The sequence below is a fragment of the Rhinolophus hipposideros genome (genome assembly GCF_964194185.1).
Source record: "Rhinolophus hipposideros genome assembly, chromosome: 22".
NCBI classification, from domain to species: Eukaryota; Metazoa; Chordata; class Mammalia; order Chiroptera; family Rhinolophidae; genus Rhinolophus; species Rhinolophus hipposideros.
In genome coordinates this window covers 1,553,065-1,578,261 of record NC_138068.1, presented here as the reverse complement: position 1 = coordinate 1,578,261, position 25,197 = coordinate 1,553,065, and the positions used below count along the sequence as shown (strand labels likewise).

The following is a 25,197-nucleotide window of genomic DNA, read 5'->3' as shown; positions in this document are numbered from 1 at the left end:
CCTGGCAATGGGACCTGTGGGTATAGTTTGCAAAAAAGAAACTGTTGTTTATGAAACTAATATTGCGTCTTAGCCTGCACGTCCACATTTTATGAAAGATAAAATTCAGCCAGCGACATCCCTGCATCAGACCGGACCCGGCGGCTGATGGGTGTTCTTTCTTGGGGTTTCTGCCTCCTCCGATATATGCGCTGAGTTGTGCCCCCCTAAACTTCACGTGTTGAAGTTCTAAACTACAGGCCTTCGGGATGAGACGATACTTGTAAATTGGGTTGTGCAGATGTCATTACTTAGTCACTGGGGTGGACACTAATCCAACATGACTGGTGTCCTTCTGAGAAAGGGACATGTGGACACAGACACGCACACACTGGGAGGGTGCTGTGTGGGGAGCAGGGTAACGCTTTGTGTCGCCCCCGAAGGTGGGCTGTGAGTCATGGCTGTGATCTCACCACCCAGCACCCAGACGCCCTCAGATCGTCTGCAAGCAGCTGCTCGGGTCACCAGTACAAGGCTCACCAAGACCCCGATTCTTTAGCCCCAGGGTCCCTCAGCCTCCCTTCCCTGTGTCCCGTCTCTCCTCCATCCTTGTGATGTGCCCCCCCATCCCCACAGCCCATCCCCCCTACATCCCCTCGAGTATATCTCCATGGGCTTCCAAGTTGGTTATGAAACAGTGGAAGGGAAGGGGCCTGGCTGAGAACCACTCCTGCGTCCGCCTGAGAGGCCAGGCTCCTGAGGTCAGGCTGGCCATTGAGCACTCCCCACATGGCCCTGCGACCCCCCATGAATGCCAGAGGGCTGGTGTGCCCACGCCTGAACCCCAATGCGGCGGGTTCAGGAGCTTTAGCTAAAGGGGGCCAGGTGGGGCTTCTATGTAAGGTGTCACCTTGGGAGAGCAGCCAGGTCGCTGGGTGCTGCCTGCATGATGGGGTGCTCTTGCGTCTTCAGGACGTTGCAAATACTTCCTTCATCCTTTTCCAAAGATGGCCTCAGTGCGAGTGGGAAGAGCAACTGCCCGATAATAAACGGGTAAAAAACAGGAGCATATCCCTGAGCTCGTGGGGCCAAGGCCTCGGCTCTAATGAGTTAGCCCCACCCACTCGGCAAATCCCGACAGCACTGCCCCTCAGGGCCTCGCAGGCCCAGGCTGGACTGCCTTGGGGCCCGGACACGTGTGTCCGTGTATTTGCGTGCATTTCTCGGGCAGGAGGCTGTTCCCTTTCCAGAGCCTGAGGCTGGGTCCACAGCCCCGTCAGCACCCCCACCCCAGAATGCGTAATCATACTAGATCTCAGTGTATCAGCAAAGCTCCCCCAAATAACTGCGGTCTCAGCTCTCTATAGGGGTGGAGGTGAACGATTGTTCTAATGGCTGAAGGTGTGTCCCTGCTCCCTTGTCTTTCTGCACTTCCTGCCCCACCAGGCCCCAGGGCTGACTCCCGCACCTGGTCTTGCTGCTCTGGAGTAGGCAGGAGTCGCAGAGTGGAGAAGGTAACTCTTAGACTGTTTCAGGCTGCGAATGTCCATGTAAGGGTGAGGCCCTCCGCAGCCAGACCTGGAAAACCCCAGGGAGAAAGCATCACGTGTCATCCGTTTCCCCAGGGCTATCCCCATGAGGGTCACTGCCCAGGGCTCTGTCTCAATGAGACTTGAAGGGGAATGAGCCACCGAAACCCCGCAGGTGCCTTGCTGAAGACTTCCAGGCAGAGTGGAGAGCAGAGGGGTGGGAAACGGGCCCCTGCAGGCAGTGAGGGGCTGGCCGTGCCAGCCAGGCATGGAACGGGCGGCTGGGGCCTGTTCCGTCTCGCTCCCGACCACCGAGGGCCATGTTCCTGAGCCTGGAAGTGGGAGGCAGGGCACCTCTGAGGACTCGGGCATCCCGTGAGTCAGAAAGGTCCCGTGTCCCCGCCGGCAGTTGTCCTGGGCGTGAGTGAGGAGACAGGAGAGGACGGCAGGTGTAGAAAGAAGCCTTAGTCCTAAGGCTTTGCTTCCAAGCAGAGACATGCAGAGACAACCGTGCCGTTTCACTCAGGAAGTCTTTCATTGTATGACTTCCATGGGAATTTCCAAACGATTCCCCGTTCTGGGAAGAGATCAGAAATAGGAAGTGGCGTGGAGCTTTGGGGGCATTCACCTCCCACTAGTTTGTTGCAGAAGGAAAACCCACTAAGTACCTTTTCAGAACCCAGCTCATGCAAATGCCGACTTAGAATGGCTCACATGTTCTATTTGTTAAAGAGCTGAGATGTCTCCCTGTTTGTTTCATTTTCTGTTTGTTTAATACCATTTTATTCTATCTGTCCTTAGCTACCATGGAAACCAGCCAGAGGCTGCAGACAGTACCCTACTTAAATATTTTAAATATACATGCTTGCAGGCAAGCACCATGTACCATTTTTCAAATGTATATTGAAAGGGAAGGAGGAGGTGCAGGAATGAACTATCTGTACAGATTTTAGTGCGTTGTTTTTTTAAAGCAATCTAATTATCCTCAGTGAAAATCAGCAGCAGGTTTGACATTTGGGGGAGATGTGGGGGGGACATGTTTCTTCCTTTCTTGACACATGTTTAACCCAAAGCTATAAGGAAGCGATGAAAACAGGACGGTTGGTAAATGAGAGGCATGCAGGAGCGTCATAAACGGCACTGCTATTGGGGGAATATACTAGCTACCTTTGTTCCAACGTAAGTCCCGGGAGTTCACCGAGCAGAAGAGATGTGTCATCTCCCAGATGTTGCATCTGGAGAATGGAGCCCTGTGTCGTCAGTAGCCTGGGAACACCAGGTCCTGAGACGCGGTGTGTGTACGGCTGGGACTGGCCGCCTGTTTGCCTAAACGTGAAAGCCTCAGGAATGCTCAGCTGAGACAGTGTAAAGGGGCCTGGGGTCCTTCTGTGTGTGAGAAGTCCAGGTTCCAGAGAACCAGAGGCTGGATGCCATCCAGGGCAGGTGGATCAGAGCAAAGAGGTGCCTGCCGGACGTGCTGGCAACTGCTAAGAGCAAGGAGAGGGGCAGGCTGCTTTACCTCGGTGAGTGGAGCCGCATGCTGGCTCATCAGAGCGTCGCGTCTCACTTGCAAGGGGCACACGTGCCCTCTCTCGGGAAGCTGCCGTGCTGGGAGATTCAATTCCTGTGGTGCCCATCCCTCAGCCAGGCGTCAGCCACACACAGAGGCGCCTGTGTGCAGCGGGAGAGCAGGCACAGTAGGGGAACCGCCCCCCGTTGCCTTATTATCTGCTTGTGCAAATCGCAACCACAGGACCCCTCTAAAGCAGCCAGTCTCTGCGTTGAGGGCCTGCGGGCTGCACTGACATCCGAGAAATTAGATCTCAGGGGGAGCCGTCCTGGTAACGAAAGCTGATGATCACACCTGGAGGTGAGGCTGACCTGGGGCCCTTGATTAAGGAGAGGCCCCACAGACATCCGCCGTCACAATGCCAGGTTGGCGTGTCCCACGGGGACGTAACATGACATGTTTTCCGTAACTTGCGTTACTGAATCAGGCGGACATGTGTCTGTCTGTTTTCTCAAAACTGGGGGGATTTGAGCTGCTCAAGGGGCATCCAGCAGGTCAGCGCAGGACCCAGCTGGGTGGGACGGCCCGTCGGGGATGGCAGGCTGGAATCTGTGACCCATCTTCAAAGGTCAGGGCTGCTGGACGCTCCTTAGAAACGAGTTCGGGCTCTGGAGTCTGGGAATTCTGAAGCAGTTTGCACATTGGTGCTGCCCCCTAAGGGGAATGGCTTCTGCCAAGTCACCTCCTCCAGCGAAAAGGGACCTTTGCCCCAGACCCTGCACTTTGCAGAGGCGGCAGGGTGCCCACATCAAGTGGCCCCACTCCCCGTCTGTCTGCTGGTTTTCACTGGCTGCTGCCACCTGGCCTGGCTGCTCCAGAGACCTCTCCGTGCAGCCTAGCCCAGGCTCAGCCCTTTCTCCAACCTCCCCAGGCCTCTAGGAGGCATTTCCACCCTCGTCGGTAGCACCTCGATTTCCCACTTAGTTCCCAGTGCCCAGCCGCATGTCCCCCACGTGGACCCCTGGCCCTACCTGTGGAGCCTAGTTTGTTGGGTCAGGAAGGTGTGCAGAGGGACCCGTCATTGGCATTCCTATCACGAGGAAAGTTGAACATGTTTCATGGAATCGTCACCTGCTCGCCAGTTCACGCCCCCCTCAAACCAACATGGCGAGAGGCTCCAGGGAAGGCGCCCGGGGCTTCTTACACCCTCGTGCAGCTTTGCCCCTTGTGTGTTAGGAGCCAGCCCAGTTACTCAGAGCCAGCACTCACCTGGATCTTCATGTTTCTGGGTTCCTAGCAGGTGAGCCATTGGATAACAGAAAAATAGGACAGATTATAACTTTTTACATACAGATTGGAGGAGGTGCATGTGATTGTCGTCTTCCCCTGACACTTTCTTTCTAAAAGAAAAAAAGAAGAAGGTGATAATTTAAAACCTGCCCCAGCTCAGTTTTGCATTATTCATCTCTCACTTGTGAGTGCTGATGGGCGGGAAGTGACCCGGCCTCTTGGTGATATTGATGAGTCCCTGAAGACCTCACCTAGAAGTCACAGTCAATTACACTCATCATCAGACACACGGACCAGTCAAGGCTGGGCACAGGCTGCCAGGAGCCTGGAGAAGCAGCTCGGGAAAATGAAGTGCGGGTGAGGAGCCAGCCTCAGAGGCAGGAGTGCCAGGCACTGCTGGGGTACAGGTTAGGGCTTGTGGGAGCCATGGTGGGGTTTTCTGGTGACATGCAGCTTGCCCGTGAATTTGGGGCCTTACCTTCCAGTGCAAACGGAGGAGTGTCACTGTTTTCACGCATTCCCTGCATCCTCCTGAGTTCACTGACCTCTCACCTCTCCCCCTGCGTCATTCCAAAGTGTTCATAAGTGTGAGGGTTTGTTTGTCACTTTATCCCTGAAAAGAGAGGTGCCTGCATTGGGGATTGGTCCAGAAAACCCACCAAGAGAGAAACGCCAGGACCAGAGACGAGTTCACCTGGAAGGATCCTCAGACCACGCACCCCAGGCTCCCCAGGCTCCTCGCGTGCCTGGGACCGAGTGGGATACACATTCCGGGAAGGGCGCCAACCCACACGCGACACCTGTGTGTCTTCACAAAGTCAGTGTCCATTGAGGCAGTGACTTCATAAAGCACCTGTGTCACTCGGGAGCACAATCACCTGTCCTCCCCAAACTGTGGCGAGAAGCTGACGAGAAGGTGTCCCCGCCTTGGCGTCCCGTGTCACCTCCCCCACTTACTGCCCCACACCAGCTGTCCTCGAATGGGGAAACTGAGGCTCAGAGGGAGTATAAGACTCGGACCCCGGCCTGGGGAAGCACACCCCAGTAATCACCATCCTGGCTGTCAGCAGAACAAATCCAATAGTAAGCTGGCTGATTAAGGCTCAGCGGGGAGAGGGGAACTGAAATGAGACACACTTTGTAAATAAAAGCTGATTAAGAAGCAGACAGATTTAGGGCTTTGCAAATGTGAATCTGGCCTCTGCATGGTCTGTGCCTCGGAGACACACCTCCCAGCCATCCTAGAGCAGGGACCAGCTCGCAGGCTTTTCAGGAGTAGGGAAGGAACAAGGTGGTGAGAGGCGGGGGAGGGGGGCGGCTCGATCTGTGCAGCCTGGGTGACCAGGAGCCCGTGGTGGCTGGGGGACCCGTAGGACCTCCGCCTTGCTGGAATTGGACACTATTACAGGGGCAGAGAGCCCACCCCCTCCAGCAGCCCGGGAAAGTCCCCTGCTGGGGTCATGTGCCGTCCCTGGAGAGGCCACCCTGGCCACATGGAATGCTGAGCTCTGAATGACCAGGCTGAACCCTCATACCGCCCATGGCCAGAGAGACTCTGGGATGGGCCCCTTGGAAGAAACCAAAGGAAGGGGGTGGATGCTGGGACCCCACCTCGGTCATCCAGAAAGGAGCCACATGGCCCCCTCGGGAAGACCACCAGGCTGGACCAGGACCCCCACCTGTACTCACTCCTGCCCTCACATGGGCAGTCCCACACCCCCCACCACTACCCTTGGTTCGGCCCCACCCCACACTAGCCAGGCAGTTTGGACAAATTCTTTTTCCTCCCTGTGCCTCAGTTTCCTTACCTGGGATATAAGGTTAGGGAACACCCTAAACCCGCCTATCCCCAAGCCCACCCCTCTAAACACAGAGCTTCTTGCAGGCCAGGCCACCCCCCAGGTCTCCTAGCTGAAGTCCCTACCGTGTTTACCCGAAAATAAGACCTAGCTGGACAATCAGCTCTAATGTGTCTTTTGGAGCAAAAATTAATATGAGACCCGGTTTTATATTATATTACATTACTATATTATATTACAATACATTACATTACATTATATTATATATTATACCTGGTCTTATATTATATTAAAATAAGACTGGGTCTTATATGAATTTTTGCTCCAAAGACGCATTAGAGCTGATGGTCCGGCTAGGTCTTATTTTGGGGGACACATGGTAGTACCACTGGGAAGTGGCCTGACCTTGACCCCGACAACAGGGCGGACACGCCGAGGTCTGCCCAGTGCTCCCTGGGTGTCAGCTCATCACCCACGCTACCCCCAGGCAGGGGCCTTAGCAGCACCCCCATTTCACAGATGGGGAGTTGAGGCTCAGAAGGTGAAACAAATGCTAGTGGGGCCAGTGAAGAGCAAACTGTGCTTGACCAGTTCTGCCGACCCCACAGTCTGTGTTTCCACCTTCCCCTCACTCCACTGTTCGCCCAAGTCCCAAACACCCCATTAAAGATGGGGTGCACCTGGTTTTTGAGGCATCTGTGCTGTCCTGCTTCCACATCTACCGCCTTAAACCCCACCCTCCCAGGCTCATCCCACAGCAAACTCCTAATCAGCCCTCAGGACCCTGCCCAGGTGTAATTCCCTTCATGAAGCACGTCCACCCTCCCCACATGAGGTGGGGCTGAGCATCCTCTGTTTCCTGAGGACACTCAAACACGTTTGAGTCTGTCCACTGAGTTTGCTCCCTGCTGCGTGGGTGGCCCATGGAGCCCAGGGACAGCCGGGCCATGGACCACCCAGCGTGAGGCAGGGGGTGGGGGTGTCCTGCCCCAGTGGAGTGGGGGGCAGGGCAGGCAGGCGCTCGCATCTGGGGACGGAGCTGACCCATTTGGGGGCGTGGGGTCAGAAGCAGCACCTTGGGGTGCTCTCTCCAGATGGATGTGGGAGCAGAGCCCAGGCCCAGCCATGCTGAGGCTGGGTGCTCTGAGGAATATTCTCCTGGGGGATCCTGCAAAGTGACCGCAGTTCCGGAAGTTACCCTGTAGCCACATCTTAGGTGTCCAGTAAGAGGACAGCTGGACCAGGTGATCTCACGGCCCTTTGTTCCTCACACCTGCAGTACGTGCTTGCTCGGACCCAGCGGCCAGCTCAGCAGCCGGGGCCCTCCCCGCCCCACCAGTCGCAAGACCCCCAGCTTGGATGAAAGGCTCTGTAATGCCCAGTGATGCGTGGGGCTAGCCTCGTGTGCTGCCAGCTGGTTTTGAGAAAACTGTGGTGTGTCATGCACACACACAGACGTACAAACACACACATGCATGTATGCATGTGTGTATAATACATCGACACATGCTTGCACACGTGTGTGACTACATGTGCATACGTGCGTGCACATACACGTGTGTCTACATGTGTGTACACGTATGTGTTGCCTGTGTACACCTGCGTGTGACATGCACGCGTCTAATTTTCAGTGACGGGAGTGTAACACAGAGGCTGCATCCTAATGACCCAACACCCAGTCATCAGAAATACAGGAAAACCTCAGCACGTGTCGTCTGCTGGGAGACGCTTTGGGAGGAACTGGGGGCATTGTTTAGGGAGAGCAGAACTGTGCGTCAGTGTTTGCACGTGTGCTCGGAAAGGGCCCGGGGTAACCGCCAGGCACCCGTTTCATTTCTCCCCCAGAGAAGTGGGGGTGCCTTCCGGGCTGAAGCCTGTGCCGGCCTGGCATTGATTTTCACCAGATTTTGTTATTACATTTGTCTCACAGCTTTAAAATAGTAACAAATATGGGCAATTTATTTAAACAACACTAGGGAAATTAACGCCGTGCAAGCACATCCTAAGCAAATGAAGATAAAGCACGGTGTTTCGGATTTTTTTTTTTTTAGTGGCTGTATGAAAACCTTTAAAATTCAGAGTCTGAAGTTCAGAGGGCTCCGGTGAGCTTCAGCTGGTGCCCAGGTGCCACCGTGAGGCAGAGCTGTGCCCTCTGCACCGTCACACGGGGAGATGGGGCGCGGCGGATGTGTGGCCGGGGCTCCCGCATCCTGTCACGCGAGGTTTGATTGGCCAAGTCGCCTGGCTGCCCTAAGCAGACATGCTCCAGAATAAAGCCTAACCAGGTCCCTTCTCCTGAGACCACGCCCTGGGGACAGGTGAACCTTATTGCCTGAGTGTGGGGGAACCCCGGCAAAGTTGTGAGTGTGTGGAGCACATCAGCCACCTGGGGGGCCCCACCGCAGACTGCAGGCCCCACCGCAGAGGTAGTAAATCCCAGCTGGCCCTGCACTTTGCATTTCCAACCTGCTTCCTGGAGCCCACACTGGGAACTCAGCTTTCTCCCTCCCCAGTAAGGTTTATCACAACACCCTGCGTGCAGGTAGCCCCCACTCCTCGAGGGGAATACTGACCTCTGCCCAGCCCACCTAACGTGAGGACCAGTAAAGAGGATGCGACCTCCCAGGCAGAGACCCCAGAAGTGGGGGTGGCACTGAGCGTGCCACTCTGGTCAAATCCTGCCTCTGCCTAACGAGCTATGTGACCTTCAGAAGTGACTCAGCCTCTCTGAGGTCCCCTGTTGCCTTCCCAGTAAAGTGGGGGTGAGAACGCCGCCGAATAGTATTCCATTGTGTATATGTACCACAACTTCTTTATCCATTCATCTATCGAAGGACATTTTGGTTGTTTCCATGTCTTGGCCACCGTAAACAAAGCTGCAATGAACATTGGAGCACACGTGTCTTTATTGATAAATGTTTTCAGATTTTTTGGGTGGATACCCAGGAGAGCGATTGCTGGGTTGTATGGTAATTCTATTCGTAATTTTTTGAGGAACCTCCACACTGCCTTCCATAGCGGCTGCACCAGTCTGCATTCCCACCAACAGTGTATGAGAGTTCCTTTTTCTCCACAGCCTCTCCAACACTTGTTACTATTTGTCTTGTTGATGATAGCCATTCTGTCTGGGGAGAGGTGATATCTCATTGTGGTTTTTATTTGCATTTCTCTGATGATTAATGATGTTGAGCATTTTTTCATATGTCTATTTGCCATTTGTATGTCTTCTTTGGAGAAATGTCTCTTCAGGTCCTCTGCCATTTTTCAATTGGGTTGTTTGTTTTTTTGTTGTTGAGTTTCATGAGTTCCTTGTATATTTTGGATATTAGCCCCTTATCGAGGCACTGTTTGCAAAAATCTTCTCCCATTCATTTGGTTGCCTCTTTATTTTGTCGATGGTTTCTTTTGCTATGCAGAAACTTTTAAATTTTATATATTCCCATTTGTTTATTTTACTTTTTACTTCCATGCCTTTGGAGTCAAATTCATAAAATGCTCTTTGAACCCAAGGTCCATAAGTTTAGTACCTATGTTTTCTTCTATGCAGTTTATTATGTCAGGTCTTATGATTAAGTCTTTTATCCATTTTGAATGAATTTTGGTACATGGTGACAGATAGCAGTCCAGTTTCATTCTTTTGCACGTAGCTATCCAATTCTGCCAGCACCATTTATTGAAGAGGCTGTCTTTCCTTCATTGTATGTTTTTAGGTTCTTTGTCAAAAATTATCTGTCCATATTTATGTGGTTTTATTTCTGGGTTCTCAATTCTATTCCATTGGTCTATGTGTCTGTTTTTCTGTCAATACAAAGCTGTTTTGATTATTGTAGCCCTGTAGTACAAGCTAAAGTCAGGGAGTGTGATACCTCCAGCATTGTTCTTTTTTCTTAAGATTGCTTTGGCTATTCGGGGTCTTTTGTGGTTCCAAACAAATCTGATGATTTTTTGTTCTATTTCTTTAAAAAATGCCATTAGGATTTTGATGGGGATTGCATTAAATCTGTATAATGCTTTGGGTAATATGGCCATTTTAACTATGTTGATTCTTCCAATCCATGAGCACGGAATGTCTTTCCATTTCTTTGTGTCTTCTTCAATTTCTTTCAAAAATGTCTTATAGTTTTCAGCATATAAATCCTTCACATCCTTGGTTAAGTTTATTCCTAGGTATTTTATTCTTTTTGCTGCAATTGCAAAGGGAATTGTTTTTCAAATTTTTTTTTGTAAGAACTCTTTATATAGTGAGACTATTAACCCTTTGTCAGATTTCTTGTTAATCAAGTGTTCCAAATTCATCAATTGCTTTTAGGATATGTTTTTCATACACAAGAGTTTTCAACCAAAATGCATTCATCTTTCCCTTTTGTGATTTTTTTTTTCCCAGCTCTGTCGGGATTTAAAAGCTGTGATCCACTCAATTGGTTACATAGCCAATTATATTTTCTTCTTTTTTATGGTTTATTTCAACCCATTTAATTTTGTAACCCATTTCTTTGCATCGATGAGGGCCTTGCTTGATTTTTTCCCCCTGATACTTGGCCACTTTTCCCAACTTCGTCCGATCGTTCTCTGTCGAACTGGTAAAGTACGGATTCTCTGAACAGACACCTTCTCCTCTGGGCAGAACTTAACCAGACTCTCTGGCTCTTCTCTCCCCCCGCCCCATGATGTGCAGAAAGGGAAGAAGGCTGCAGCCCCTGCCCCTACTGGACCTCTGAATGACACGCTGCTGCCGTGGCCCCAGCATCAGCACACCAGCGGGTTGAGGCGACAAAAACGGGACTGGGTCATCCCACCCATCAATGTGCCAGAAAATTCACGCGGGCCCTTCCCACAGCAGCTTGTGAGGGTAAGTGCAGACCTGACCTGCGTTGGGGAGGGGGAAAGTCTCAGCTGCAGCCCCCTCTCTGGGGACCTTGCAAATCGGGTCTGATGGGCTTGTTCCTGCAGCGGGGGATGGGTTCTGCATTTGGTGGCTAAGAAGGTGGGGATTTTGCCTTTCCAGTGGGTTGGAGTTTTCACTGTGAAATGGTGGTAAGGACTTGAGTGAAGGAAGCCCTCAAGGATCGAAACCCCAACCTGGGCATCATTGCCCAGGATTCCCATCTTCTGGGCCCATCCGCCAACCTCCATTCCCAACACCGATGAGGGGGGTGATGACAGTTCTGTGGCCCCCCCCTGCATTCACACCCCTACCACCTTCCACATGCTCACCCTATCCAACTGTCACTTGTTATTTAGTTAAAGTTTTTCTTAGTGATTCATTGTTAATATAAAGTTGTTCTAAAAGGAAACTTTGTATTCGATCACCATTGGAAAGCTGGCATTGTTACGATAGAAGTTGACTATAAAACAAGCAGCAGCAGAGAAAACAAAGCTATTACTGTCTGGGTGCTTAGCCGCCCACACTCAGGACCCCACGGCTGCCCTCCGCTTGTTTGGGAGGAAGAGGAGACCTTGAGTGTTTTAAAAATACACCAGGCCCGGAGGCCTCCTACTGAATGTCATCAGGATTGAATGCCAGTGGAAAGGGAGTGAGTTTTTTGTTGTGTGCTTCGGTTTTATTTAAAGCCTTGGGCTTGTACTACCCAAAAATCACCTCTAGTAGAAAATTGTTCATCTAACTCTGGTGGGCAGACTTTTTCTGTAAAGGGCCAGATAGGAAATATTTTAGGCTTTGCAGGCTGATCGGCCTCTGTGGCCCTTGGACTGTGAGAGCTACTGTAGGCAATGTGTAAACTAACAGGTGTGGCTGTGTTCCAATAAAACTTTATTGACAAACACAGACTGTGGGCCGGATTGGGCCTGTGGGCCACAGCAGGACGTTAGAGTGAGTGAGTGAGTGAGTTTGTAATGAACGCCGAGTGCTCACACACCAGAGGGTACGTACATGGCATTGGGCAGACATCTGAGTCCTGCTGGAGGGTTCTTTGGTCCTGGCTTTCAGAGTTTCTCAGGTTAAGGATCCTCTCTGTGCCCATCTGTATACAGGCCTGTAAAAGGTACCAGACAGAGAGAAGGCCAGTGTGGACAGAACCCTGGTCTCGCAAGGATGCCAGGGATCTGCTGGGACCGTTGGTCCTGCTGCGTCCATATTCTGCTGGACAGTGGAGAGAAAGTACTTCTGTATATTTGGCCTGACGTACCTCCAGTGGTCTCGGGCTGAGAAGTGGGGGCTGGCAACAGGCTAACGGAAGAGCTGAGTTCTCCCAGACCGGCAGAGGGCTCGGGTCTCCTGACAGGTCCAGTGGGCATGTTGGTGGGACATTTCTTCCTGTAACGCCACTGTGACATCTGTGTGTAATTGGGGACGTGCTGCATTTTCCAATTTGAACAGCTACCGAGCATGGACATTTGCCCAGTTAGCACAAACCTGCAGGATCTGGCTGAGAGAGGAGCAGGCGGCAGGTTCCTGGAGACGGTCGCTGACATTTCTAAACTAGAACTATGGAAAGGAGATGGGAACATGATTTCGGGTGTCAGCTGAGAAAAGCTGCAAACTCTGCGGGGTTGGGGGCTGCCACGGCAGCTCAGACGCGCCGAGGGACGACGTGGCACTTTCTGTGTTCTTGTCTGCAACATTGCTGTGGTTTAGAATGAATTTGTCCCCTGTGCCCAGGACACCCTAACGTGCCCAGCAGCCCTGTAGGGAGGGGGGACCACACCCAGGTCAGAACACACTCTGAGCAAAGGGTGGGGTGTGGGTCACGGTTGGCTGACTGCAATCATGCACATCCTGAAAACGTCAGAAATCTCACAAAATAGAGGCTTTTTCTTGCTCCTGTGAAGGTCATGGGGGGGGATCACTAGGGACCCAGGAGAACTAGGGAGACGCCATGTAGCCATGCCTGATGGCAGGGGACACTAGGAAACGTAGTCCAGCTCTGCCGAGGAGGAAAGGAAATGTGTGCGGTGAGCAGCTGGTCGCTGCCACAGCAGGTTTCCCCAAATACCAATAGTGTGTGCCCTCTCCTCTCTGATGGCCCAGCTATGCCAGGAGCCCAGGGCCCGCAGGCGGCCTAAGTGAGCAGTCAGACCTAACTCACCAACCTCCCCCAGTCTTTATCCCACTGCCCTGCTTTATTTTCTCCACAGCGCTTAGTACTGTCTGACTTCATGTTGTTATTTATTCGTCTAAGAACATGTCTCCTGAATCAGAGGCCCCGCCTATATCTCTAGTGTGTAAACAGCCTTGGCACACAGTAGGCACTATATTTGTTGAATGAATGAATGAATGAATGAATGAATGAATGAATGAATGAATGAGATGGGCATCCACACCCAGCTAAATTCTCATGGGGAGATACCTCTTCAGCAAATGGAAAATGGAATCTTCGTTACGGTTTCTGTAAAAGATTTGTCTTTTCCAAATGGACTCCAAGTCATTATGTAAGAACTCAGCCCAGAAACACACACGTGTGCACGCACACCATCCCACGTCTCACACACACACAAACACACACACACTCATATGCTTACCTGCTTGTCTGTACCACCCTGTCTCCCTCCCTCCCTCCCCCATTAAATTCTTGTCCGGCACAGACAGGGTTTGGGGGTGCTTTTCCATCCCCGTTGCTGTCTCCAGGAACTTGATGAGTTTCCTGTCAGTGTTCTGGGGGGGCTGCTCCTGAGAAGAGCCCACATCACAGTGAGTGTGAATACAGCTTGATGGGGCACAGGAAACTGAGCACAGAGCAGTTGGAGGTTCAGCTGGGATCAGCTGCAGCTCTCTGCTCATTAAGGCATTTCATTCTGATAAAACAAGTTAAATGAAAACTGGGAGGAGAGGAGCAGGCAGAATGTTCTTCCAAAAAGAACCGCTGTTGATTGCAGGCGTTTCCCTGGAAGGAATATCACGCCTCTTCAAAGGCTACCGAACCGCCGTGCAGAGCGGTCCACACGTGGGGGACAGTGGCTGTACGCGGCTGGGCTGCAGGGAGCCGTGGTGTCCGTGGCGAAGCCTGGAAGCTCTCCATGTGCTGTGCCCACCGCAGTGGGACCACAGTCTAAATTGAGTGGTGGGTAGGGAGAGGCAGCTGTGCCATGGCCATCCCACCGGAAGTTCCAGGCTGTCCCTTCTCACAGCGGAGGGGAAAGCAGTCACAGTCATCGAGCTGACCCCCTAGGGACTTGGATAGAGGCTCTCCCTTCTGGAGGAACTGTGGGAAATGGCAGGAGAGGGCACCCGGTAAAGATGAGCATGACCTCCCCTGCTCCCCAAATCCAGCACTGGGCTCTGGATAGGACAATTTGGGGCCATTGGTGGATGCCACACCCTGTGCCAACACTAGGGATTCAGAGGCTGAAGGACATGAGTCCTTTTGTGGCCTCAAGAGCCCCCAGGCAGTCAGCTTCCGACTTGTCACCCAGAATTTGGTCCCTTCACTGTCACTAGGATTCCTTCATGTGTCGGTGAAATGCAGGATTTTGAAAAGCCACTTGCTTCTCTCGCAGGTGGGTTAGGTTTGACTTTGACAAGATTCTGGGTGAGGATAAAATCAAACTTTAAAAAAGAGGGTGCATTTCTTAGCTGAGTCTGATAAAAACGGAGAATTTGTTAACTGGAGAGGTTGTCCAGGGCAGCTGTGGGAACTGGCTCAACATGCTAAGGAAGAAGGTAGCACTGCTGGGAGACAAGTCCTTTCATTCTGGAAGTTGATATTTTAACAGACAAGAAGTCATGCAAAACCATCCTCAGGGCCCCGCCCGCGAGCACGATCTGGAAAATGAGCTCTGGATATCAGACTCTGCAAGGAAGTCATTGTACAATTGCTTAGCATAAAAGTGGCCATGTGGAGAAGACAAGCAAGAGACGTTTCTAGAGTAGGGAGCTCACAGAGCACAGCTTGGCAGCGTCGTTAAAACTATCTCCTCACACCTAACGACCCAAATGAGCTGACACTGATTGAAATCAAAAATTTTCTTCACATTTCCTCGATAAATTTTGTGCACGTACCCCACACTGCCTCATATCCAGCCACCAATACTTATTGACCTTCTGTGTGAACAGAGAGAGGCTGGGTCTTTGGGAGCTAGTTGAGCGATGAGACGTGCCCAGGGCTGGGGTCTGCATTATGAGATGTGTGCCAGATACTCGGTGAGTCACCCCATGTCTGGCCCTGGGCAGACTGTCCATAAATGTTCATCAGATATAGGCCTACACGTGATGGAGCTGGCTGTATTTTAACTGTGTTATCCTACAAAATGTTTGCCGGGTAACCAAGCGGTATAATTATCGTTGAATCCAGCTAAGAATGTATTTCTGGTACTCTAGAAGTGTCCATTCATGCCTGAATGACCGACACCATCACTATTCACCATCTCGTGGAAGCAAGATGACCTGTCACAGCACAATGGCTGTGTGTTGTCTCCCTCCCATTGTTGCCCCATTGTCCCCAGAGAAATCTAATTCCTAGCATGTCACACAAGATCCCATGATCTGGCCCCGCCCCCTTGGCACACCAAGCTGCAGCCACATTGGGCTATGGGCAGCTTCCAGACTTCTCACACACTTGGTTACCTGGAGTCCTGTGTGCAAGCTCTTCCCTCTGTTCTGGCACCACCCAGCCTGGCTACTTCCTACCTCCTCTGAGAATGCCCCACGTCTCAGGATTCATAGGCCTTCCCACGGGGTGCACAGCACCCCTGTTGCCTGCCATTATGGCAGAGTTTTTGACACTGTTTTGTCAGTGATTATTGGTCTTGGTCTGTCTCTCCCACTGAACATAAAGTCCTTGAGGGATAGTCCACCTATCAAGTACAACAGTGGGGACAGAATAGATGTCACTAAGCACTTATTAAATGAATGAGTGATACAGCCCCATACCGACCTCCATGAGGCAGCCTTTCATTATCATTATGAAGAAGGTTAGGTTAGCTGTGCAATACGTGGAAATAATGAATCGGAAGGTCTTCTGGTAATGGTGGAGTAGTATATATCAGACCGTCACTCCTAAAACAGTAACTTAAACTCTGGGGGCAATTTATTTAAAATTATTTGCAGTTACTTGAGAGTGATCAGTAGCAGGCAGAAACTGTTGGGGACTCTGCCCTTGAACAGCACTGGTGAGATGTATCTTTATGTGGCTTTCCCTCTGAGAGCGCTCCTTGTCCTTGCATCAAAGAGTGGCTACATCTCGTACAGAAAACCAGTCTTTCTGGTCAGAGTTGGAAGCTGGGGTTTGGAACTGACAAAGCAGCTGGAATGTGAAAGGATAAATCTTATAAAACATGTGGCCATAGATAGAGACTCCCAAATCTGCTTATAAACTCTGCCCAGCTCCTTGGTTGTTTCTTGAACTGTGTGTGCAGAAGGGAGACCCCGAAAACCCACTGAAAAGCAACAGCAAGAAGATTGAAAGTACTGAGCAGAGATGTCAGCTACTGCCTGCCACATGGGAAACAGGTTTCTATTTCAATCCAGCCCAGTTAGCTCCCTGCTAGGACAGAAATCAACACCCTTCAGAGGAAGATAACAGAACCAGAGTCTCTACAGTATCTCATCTGCAATGATCAGCATGCAATCAAAAATTACTAGACATGCCTCAAAAAAGTGACCCATAGTTAAGAGGGAAAAAGCCTCACAGACTCTAACCCTGAGGCTACCCAGATATCGGAATTATCAGCAAGGCCTTTAAAATACCTCTTATAAATATGCTCAAGGACTTAAAGGAAAATATGGTCAGAATGAATGAATACATAGCAGAAAAACGGAAACCCTAAAAATATAACCAAGTGGAAATAGTAAGACTGGAAAGTATAATAACTAGTGAAAAGCTTACTGCATAGGCTTACAAGTGGATTGTAGAAGACAGAAGAAAGTGTCAGTGTTTTTGAAGAAAAATCACTGAAAATTATCCAACCTGAAGAATGGCAGGGGAGAGGACTGAAACACGGACAAGGTCATGGGACAAGGTCAAATGGCCTAACATGTATAACTGGAGTCCCAGAGGGAGAGGAGAGAGATGACTAGATAGAAACAATGGTTGAAATTTCCTCACATATGGTAGAGAAACAAACTCACAGGTTCAAGAGATCCACTGAATCTAAAGTAGGATAAATACAAAGAAAGCCATACCTTAATCAGAGTCAAACTGTTGAAATTCAAAAAATAGAGAGAAAATCTTGAAAGCAGAGGGAAAGGTGCATTGCAAACAGAGGACCACAGTGAGAATGAGGACCGCTACTCTTTAGAAATAATGGAGGCCGCTGGGCAATGGAATGACATTTTCCAACTGCTAAATGAAAACAGAAACTATCAGCCCAGAATTCTATATCCAGAAAAAAATAATCCTTCAGAGTTGAAGGTGAAATAAAGACATCTCTGAGTAAACGGAGGGAATTCATTGCCAGCAGTCCTACAGGAAGTGGTAAAGGGAGTTCTTTAGGCTAAAAAGAAATGACACCACTTGGCAGTTCAGATCTACAGGAAGGGATTGAGAGCACAGGAAAAGACACATTTGTGGGTGAATAGAAAAGATTGTATTTTTCCCTTAACTTATTACAATAGAGATGACAGATTAAAGCGAAAATGTAACACTACATAAATTACAAAAAATGTAATTTATGCAGATATAATAAGTACAACAATAACAGGACCTGCTTGGAAAGAGGTGGGATTGTAGCCCTGTCGGATGCGACTGTCTGACGAACACTGTGCAGTATAACTGAGACTTGCCCTTCGATTGTGCACCTCAGCCAGGTACAGCGTACGTCCTTCTCAAGGAGGCACCTGGGAGGAGGCTTGGGCGGGCACGGCTGCTTTCTCGGAGGCAGAGGCTTCAGATGCTGCAAAGCTGAGCTCTCTAGTGATCTTCAAAGCGAGACGCGCTGGTGGGTGAGTGGGTCATGTAGAAGCAGATTTCCTTCCCAAAAGGGACGTCCGACCGAAAGCCTCTGGGGAGAAAAGAGCAGGGGTGCTCCAGGAGGTTGCTGTGTTGGGGTTTTCTCCCCCACAAGAGGATCTGAAGAGGTCGTGGACATGTCACCTCTGGCTTCACCATTGAGTCTGCTGTTTTAATGGTCGCTGGGCCGAAAGGTGCTGCTTCAGGAATGGCTGAGGAAGAGGTCCCCTGGGTCATCCGCTCATCCACAGAAGGAAGCATCTCTCTGTGAGGAAGCTCTTCATTATCTGGAGTAACGTTTTTGTAGAAATCACGTTACCCCTTCCACTGTGAGACAGGCGGCGCTTTCACTTGCCCCACCTGTAATGCAAGGTCAGGCACTTCCTGCCCCGCTGTGGGTTCTGACAGCACAGCCCCAACACACAGGCATCATTTGGGATCTTGAGCCCAGCCGTCCCCATCCCTGTGGTCACAGGTCACTTTGGGACCGGTAGGGAATCTGTATTGTGCTCACTAAAGCCAGAGGGACACCAGGAAGGCAGTTGAACGATTCCGCCGCCTGGGGTTTTGCGATTTAATCAATCGTGTGAAAGAACTGTGCTGGTCCTTTGTGTTTGCCATTCCCCCATCTGAGCAGAAAGTGCTCCCTTTCTTGAATTGCTTTAATGGCTCTATTTACGCAGCTGAAAGTTCCTGAAGAAATGAAAGGAAAGTCAAAATGCTGCCAATGCTCAGATAATTTCTTGGGGAATATTCAATTAGAATATATTAACATTTTAGATTTCCACCATTAATTTAATATTCCGAGATTTAATTTGGTCCTTGAACCACCACGGCGCCCCGTGTGGGTGGGTATTTGGGGCGCAATCTCTGAGCACCTGCTGAGGGCGTTGCCACGATTCCCCCACGTCAGCTTCTGCTGCGGCCACGGCCTCCCGTCTGCAGACCACATGTCGTCTGCCAACGTGGACACAAGCCTCACTGTCCAGTCCAGGGAGGAGGTCAGGCTGATCCGGGCTGGGAATATTCCGGAACTCAAGGAGCAGTGCCCGTGATCACAGGAGGGGGTGACGGTGAGGGTGAGGCCTGTCCCCTGCCGGCACGTCCTGCTTCATCCTCTTTTACTGTAAGTCACCCACAGGACAATTTGAAGGTTACCAGGAAGACTACTTCCTGTACCCCCAGGTCCCATGCTAATGGGTGTCCCCATCCAACGCCCTGTGAACGGCCCCAGGCCTGGCTTGTGCAGGGCGAGCTGCAGCCCTGCCCGGTCCACTTACAGATGCGTTAGTTTGACCCACACCGAGTTCTTAGCAAATGTGAATTCGTTCCCAACATGTAAACAAAGAAATGTATGAAATGTAGATTTTTGTGGTTTTCCAGCACGTTTCTGGGAAAGAACACGTGCCCACGGGCGCACGGCACCATACGCGAGTCTGAGTGGAGCAGAGGCGGCAGGGGTCTTGGACCATGAGCGCCTTCCTAAGGCATTTGGATTTTATTCCTGCGCCTCAGGAAGCGGGGGGCCATTTACATCCGGTTTGTCAGCAGGGGGAGAACACCCCCCCAAACCTGTGTCTTACTGCTCAGAGAGCTAGTAAGCTCCCTTTCCTCCTCCTTCGGGCACAGCCCTGTGGTCCAGACAGCTTCCACCTTCCAGCACCCCCATGTCAACGCCCCATCACCAGGGCAGGGGACAGTATGCAGGGGAGGTGTGCACCAGCCATTACTGCTTCCACCAGGAATGACGTCACCGCCACACTATGTCATTGGCCCACATAGGTCACATTGTGCGACCTGGCTTGCTGGGGAGGGGTGAGCATTGCTCCCTGGCAATACCGTGCAGGGAGCTGAGGCCAGCCAGCAGCCCCAGGTGCACGTGGTTTAGGCTTCAAAAGAAGAGACTGTGGCTTTGGAGAGTCCCTGGTGGGTCTGTACTTCTGGGTGGGACGTGCAGAGGTCGGACCAGTCCTAGCTCCCTACAAGCTCTACTGGTGGTGGAGGGTCCACCCCGCTCTCCACACGGACAACTCGGGCCAACGGAGCAATTCCTTGAAGCTGAAGTTGCCGCCGTGCCTGGGGTGGGCGGGGCGCAGAGAGCATTCTGCAGTTCAGTCAGCGCTATTTCAGGGTGGGTGGGGAGCCCCCAAGGAAGGAGAGGCTCCTTCTCCTGTCTCAGAGGGCCGTGGAGCTACTGACTGGCTGTGCCTGTGTGGGATACAGAAGAAGCTGCAGAGCATGACACCTCTGGGGGCGTTGGTGGCCGACAGGGAGCAGGCCTTGCAGGGACGGAGGTGGGGGAAGCACAATGCATATTCTTCAAAGATTCCTCTAGGCTTGGAAGGGAACTCACAGCAGAGGAACACGGCAGCACGTAAACATGATTCCCAGGGTTCATCTCCCAGGTCCCGGCCGGAGCCCAGAGATGGGTCAGGAGGTGCCCAGGTGCCCCCAGCAAACGCTTCCTGGAGCCGAGGAGGAGGAGACCTGCAGGCCATCTGCCTTCCTGGGATGGTCAAAGACACCCCAGCAGGGCAGTTTATTCCTCTGACTAGGACCCTGCAGGAGACCCGGGTGTTTCTGATGATATTTGGCATTTCCTGTTAATTTCTTCCAAACCGCAGACATTTCATTTTGAAGACTTCTTCGGAATGCTAGGGAACGCCTGCGTCCACAAAGCCCTCAGCTCAAAGACTGACTTCCACTCACTCAGACAAGGTCAGGAGATACAAGCTCAACAGCCAAGCCAGTCAGAGGGATGGTGTCGAGGGAGGGCTGTTCGGAGGTCAGACTGCTTGTGAGCTACGAAGACAACAGGAAACGGGCTGAGCTTTTGGCCTCCCCGGTGGGGCTGGAGTCTGGCTTCTGTCTGCAAAGTTACTCTTGAAATTGATGCCGCAGAAAGAGACCGTGTTGACGGCCAGCTTGTGGCCCATGGCTTTGCTCTGTTTGCTTCTGGCTGAAAGTCCTGTCTGATAGGGCCAGGTCTCGGCCTCTCTGGCCAGACTCAGGGACCTCTCTACCCATCGTCAGGAAAAGGCCTCGGCATGCTGATGGCCCTCGATGTAATTAGACTCTGAGACAGCCTAAAGACGCACTTGCTCCCGCCTGTAGTTGTTCTGCTTTGCAATTGAGTTACGTGTTTGATTTGAGCTTTGGGGCTTCGTGAGCTGTAATGTTTATTTAAGTTGAGAAGCTGATTTCATTTTCTGAAAATGTGAGGCAATAAAAACAAGAAAAGCCATGGAGCCTCAGTGTCTGTTAAAAGAAAAATTAAGAGACAACTACGCAGCATCTCGGAGGCGGTGGGGCCTCCAGGCCCAGGACAGAGGGCCCGGCAGCCCTGACCGCCTGCAGATCAGCTCTGCTAGTGGGCATCACAAGGACAAGCCAGGGGCGATTCCCTTAGCTCGCGGCTCCGGGAATGGTCTACACACATCAGATTAGGGCCGACAGGACCAGCCAGTGTCTTGCGTTCTCAGCGGAAACCACCCTCTCCATCCTGCTGTGCTGTGAGGCTCCTTCATCCAGTGGTGTGTGATCGCCTATCGCAGCTTGCAGAGGACGCATTGGAGCTGGGCAAGGGCTCGCTGCACAGCATTTTCAGCTCGCCTGTCGCCTCTGGGAGGCGCAGCTGATGGGGAAGGGAGAGGAGGTGTGGCCATCCTCTGTGGCCAACTTGGATGGGCCCGGGCCGGGCCCTCGTCTTAGGAAATAAGTGGCCAGATCAAGCTTTAGGCTTTTTACTAAAAATCATAGAATGCAAAGCTGACCTCGGTTGCAAATTTCACATGTAGATTTGGACAAGGCTGGCACAGATTCACAGTGCTCCTTCTGAAATTGTTGATAAAGGGTGGCAGGGGGTGAATTGTACATCCATAGGCTTGTGGGCCAATATCTGTCCATCTGTCCACTCATCCATTTACTCATCCTTCTATCCACTCATCCATCCACCCATCCATCCCTCACCCATCCATCCACCAGTTTTTTATCCATCCGTCCCATTTATCCATTCATCTACCCACCCACTCATCCATCCATCTATCCACCTATCCACTCGTCCACCCATCCATCTGCCCACCCATCCGTTCGGCCGTTCGAGTCCTCTCCGCCTCTCGGCACCCTCCCTGCTCCCGGCGGCTGCAGGGCTGTACGTCAGAACCCTGCACCACCACAGCAACACACCTGCTACTTTTTCTAAACATTGAGGGCCTTTGAGGTTGAGAACAAATGCAACAGGCCACACCCTCTGCCATCCCTGAAGTCCTTTCAACATTGGAAAGCTCCCAACTGAGGATAAGAGTGATACATTTTTGACAGCAGTGGGCAGTTCTCCGGGGGAAAAGCCGTTCCAAGTGGCGTAAGTACGAGCACTTGATGGTGACGCTGACCCCCAAGGAGGGTCCTGGAGAGAGAACAAACACTTCTGGATTGTTTTCCTAAATCATCAACAGCAACAAAAATGTGGCCTGATAACAAAAGAAGTGTTTATTCCTCCAGATTTCTCCATAGAGGGAATTTTAGTTTTGTAGAGGAAAGTCCATCTTGGGCCAGAAGAAAACACTGCCCTAGCTGGTCACTGAAGACGTGTTTATCGAGCAGTGACCCTGCGGCCAGCACTGAGGCGCAGTGCTCAGCACGTGACCGTGGCCTCGCCCTGTCCTGAGAGCTCGCTCAGCGAGCTGGAGACTGCCGGGGTTTCTCTTCTTCATGTGGTTCCTCCTGCGTCCTGACACTTTCTCTTCTTCATGGGCGGAGCCAGGCTGGCTGCACAGAACCAGGCTGGACCTTGGGACAGCAGGCGCCTCGGCGACGCGTGTTTCCTCCCGCCCAGTCCGTCCAGCCGGGCCCGGGAATCTGCATTAACACGCTCGCCAGGCTGAAACCCCAGGAACCAGCCTCAGAGTCTCCCTCCCTTCCGCCTCCCACTCCTCGGTCCTGCTGACTCTTCCTTTCAGATTATCTGGGCTCCCCGACCTTTCCACTGCTCCCCTGACACCCCTGCTGTCCTGCCCAGGCCGGTGTCACCGCTCCCCGGGGCTGGCTCCCTCCTTCCCGGCACTCTGGTGCAGCTCTTGTCCTTAAACCTCCACCTCCCAACAGGAGCTGAAGGCATCTTCAGACAACAAATCAGAGGGTGTTCTTCAAGGCTTCTCGTCACATGCGGGCCAACACCTGGACCTCCGACCTGGTCTGGAAGCCTCGTGTGACCAGGTTCCTGCCCTCCTCCCGGGTTGGCTTTCCCACCACCTGTCCTTGCTTGTCACATTCTGGTCACAAAAACCTTTCCACTGCCGGGGTGCGCCACGCTCATTCCCGCCCCAGGGCCTTTGCACTTGCTCTGCCTGACCTTTGCACAGCCGGCTCCTAGTCTTTCAGGAGCTCAGCAGTCTCCTTGGAGAGGCTTTTCCCAACACACCCCCTCGAGAGTTCCCCGTGCTCAACCTGCCCTTCCCTGCCTGTCTCACCCCGGGGTTGATTTTTTTCTGTGGTTCCTGACACTTTCTCTTCTGCATGGGCTGAGCCAGGCTGTGCAGTCTGGTTCTGTGCAGCCAGCCTGGCTCAGCCCATGAAGAAGAGAATTCAGACAGGCCCAGACCACTGACCCCTTGGACTCTGGCGTCACCAGCTGCCTCCAGACACCCCCTGGGTCCAGGAGGTCCCGAGGCTCTGAGTGGGCAGCTATGGTCACCAGGACACCCCTGTCACATCGTGGCTCAAGGCCACGCTCAGCGCCTGGAGTACAGAGCCCCTGGAGGCTGCCTTGTTTTATTAGTTTGGTTTCTCCCAGCTCCCAAGGAGCAACAAAGCAGTGTCCTGGGCATGTCCTGTCACCCCAGCAGCCGTCAGCCTGATATGACGTAGCAGCTGGGCCCCCTCCCATCCCTCTATTAGGCAAAAGGCCCAGGTGGACCTGGCTGGTTGGTGTGAGTGGTGGCTGACCCCAGGATGGGACACCATCAGCTCTGCTGAGCGTGGCCCCCGTCTGCTCTGCCTGACTCCAAGCTCGGGCCTTTCCATGTCCAGCAATGCCAGCTGTGCTGTGCGTGCACACACACACGCACACACATACACACACATGCATACACGCACACGCACACACCTGGATTTCCACTTTGCCCCAGGGAACAGTGTTACAGTACAATGGTCAGCCTGTACAGTAAGGAGCAAAACCGGTTTACTCCCAAAGGCAGGGGCTGATGCTCAGAGAGGTTGAGTGACTCATCCAAGGTCACACAGCCAGGAGACAGCAGAGTGGGATGTCTAGCCACCCTCGCCCCCAAAGCTCAGAGCCACTCCCCCTGGCCATTGGACAAGGCCCACTTGGTGGCCCACACAGCTTTTGCTGGACACTTGTTGTCTTTCTGGCCCCACAGACCCCCTGCTGGGGAAGGAAGGACCAGAAGGAAGATGGGTGGGATCCGTTATTCCTCCAAGAGGTCAAACCCAGTGGGGTCAGCCTTAAGAACGCCACACCAGGCTGGGTCTCTGGGCCTTTCAGGGGCCCTCGGCTGAAACCAGGGCGTGAGAAGAAGAGGCGGACGGGAAGAAATAGAACTGCCGAGCAGAATGCGTTTGCAGAGACTTATGCTAAAGTGTAAGACCTTCCACTTCATCGAGAGAGCATTAAAGTTCCACACTGCTTTCCCGACAGTGACAAGCCGCGCGCCTGCCTGCCTCACCATGAGATCAGCATGTGGTGCTCAGCTCAGCAATTGCATACAATGTCTCCTCCTGGATACACGGGAGAAGGGCGGCCCCAGGCCACTGCCCAGAGGGGCTCAGCCACAGCCGTGACCTGGCGGCCAGAAGGCCAATCAGCGCCGGAGCCACAGGGGACCCTCTCTGCTGTGTAGTGAAGGGACGCTAATGTCATCGCCCTAGAAGGGTTCACATCTGTCATTCCGTTCCCCCTGTGGATTGTGGCTGAGCCCCAGGTGGGAGATGACCAGGAAGGGGCCAAACCAGCACAGCGAAGAGGTTGACATTTCCTACAGCCAAGCGCTGTCTCTCCACAGCCCACGTTTTAAAATCAAGTGAGCTCTGGCTTATGTGAAGCTAGGATTGTATGAAACGCATACAAACCCCTGGAAGCTTGATAAAAATGCCCGTCCAGGCCTCTCAGAGCCCGGGTTCTGTGAGAAGGTCCCGGAAGTGTAGGGGACCCCCCGTCGTTAACAAGCCTCGGGTAGAGGCTGTGTGGCAGGTGTGACTTCAGAGACCCACAGGAGTGGTGTTTGCTGTCC

General features: G+C 52.2%; 1 protein-coding gene across 3 annotated transcripts in view; it reads left to right on the top strand.

Moving 5' to 3' along the window:
- CDH4 (cadherin 4) overlaps positions 1-25,197 on the top strand; it is a 431,321-nt gene that overhangs the window by 317,496 nt on the left and 88,628 nt on the right. For all 3 annotated transcript variants that reach the window (XM_081034128.1, XM_081034130.1, XM_081034129.1), the window contains one exon: positions 10,783-10,956. In XM_081034128.1, coding sequence (XP_080890254.1) covers positions 10,783-10,956 — 174 coding nt within the window. The remainder of the gene's footprint in view (positions 1-10,782; positions 10,957-25,197) is intronic.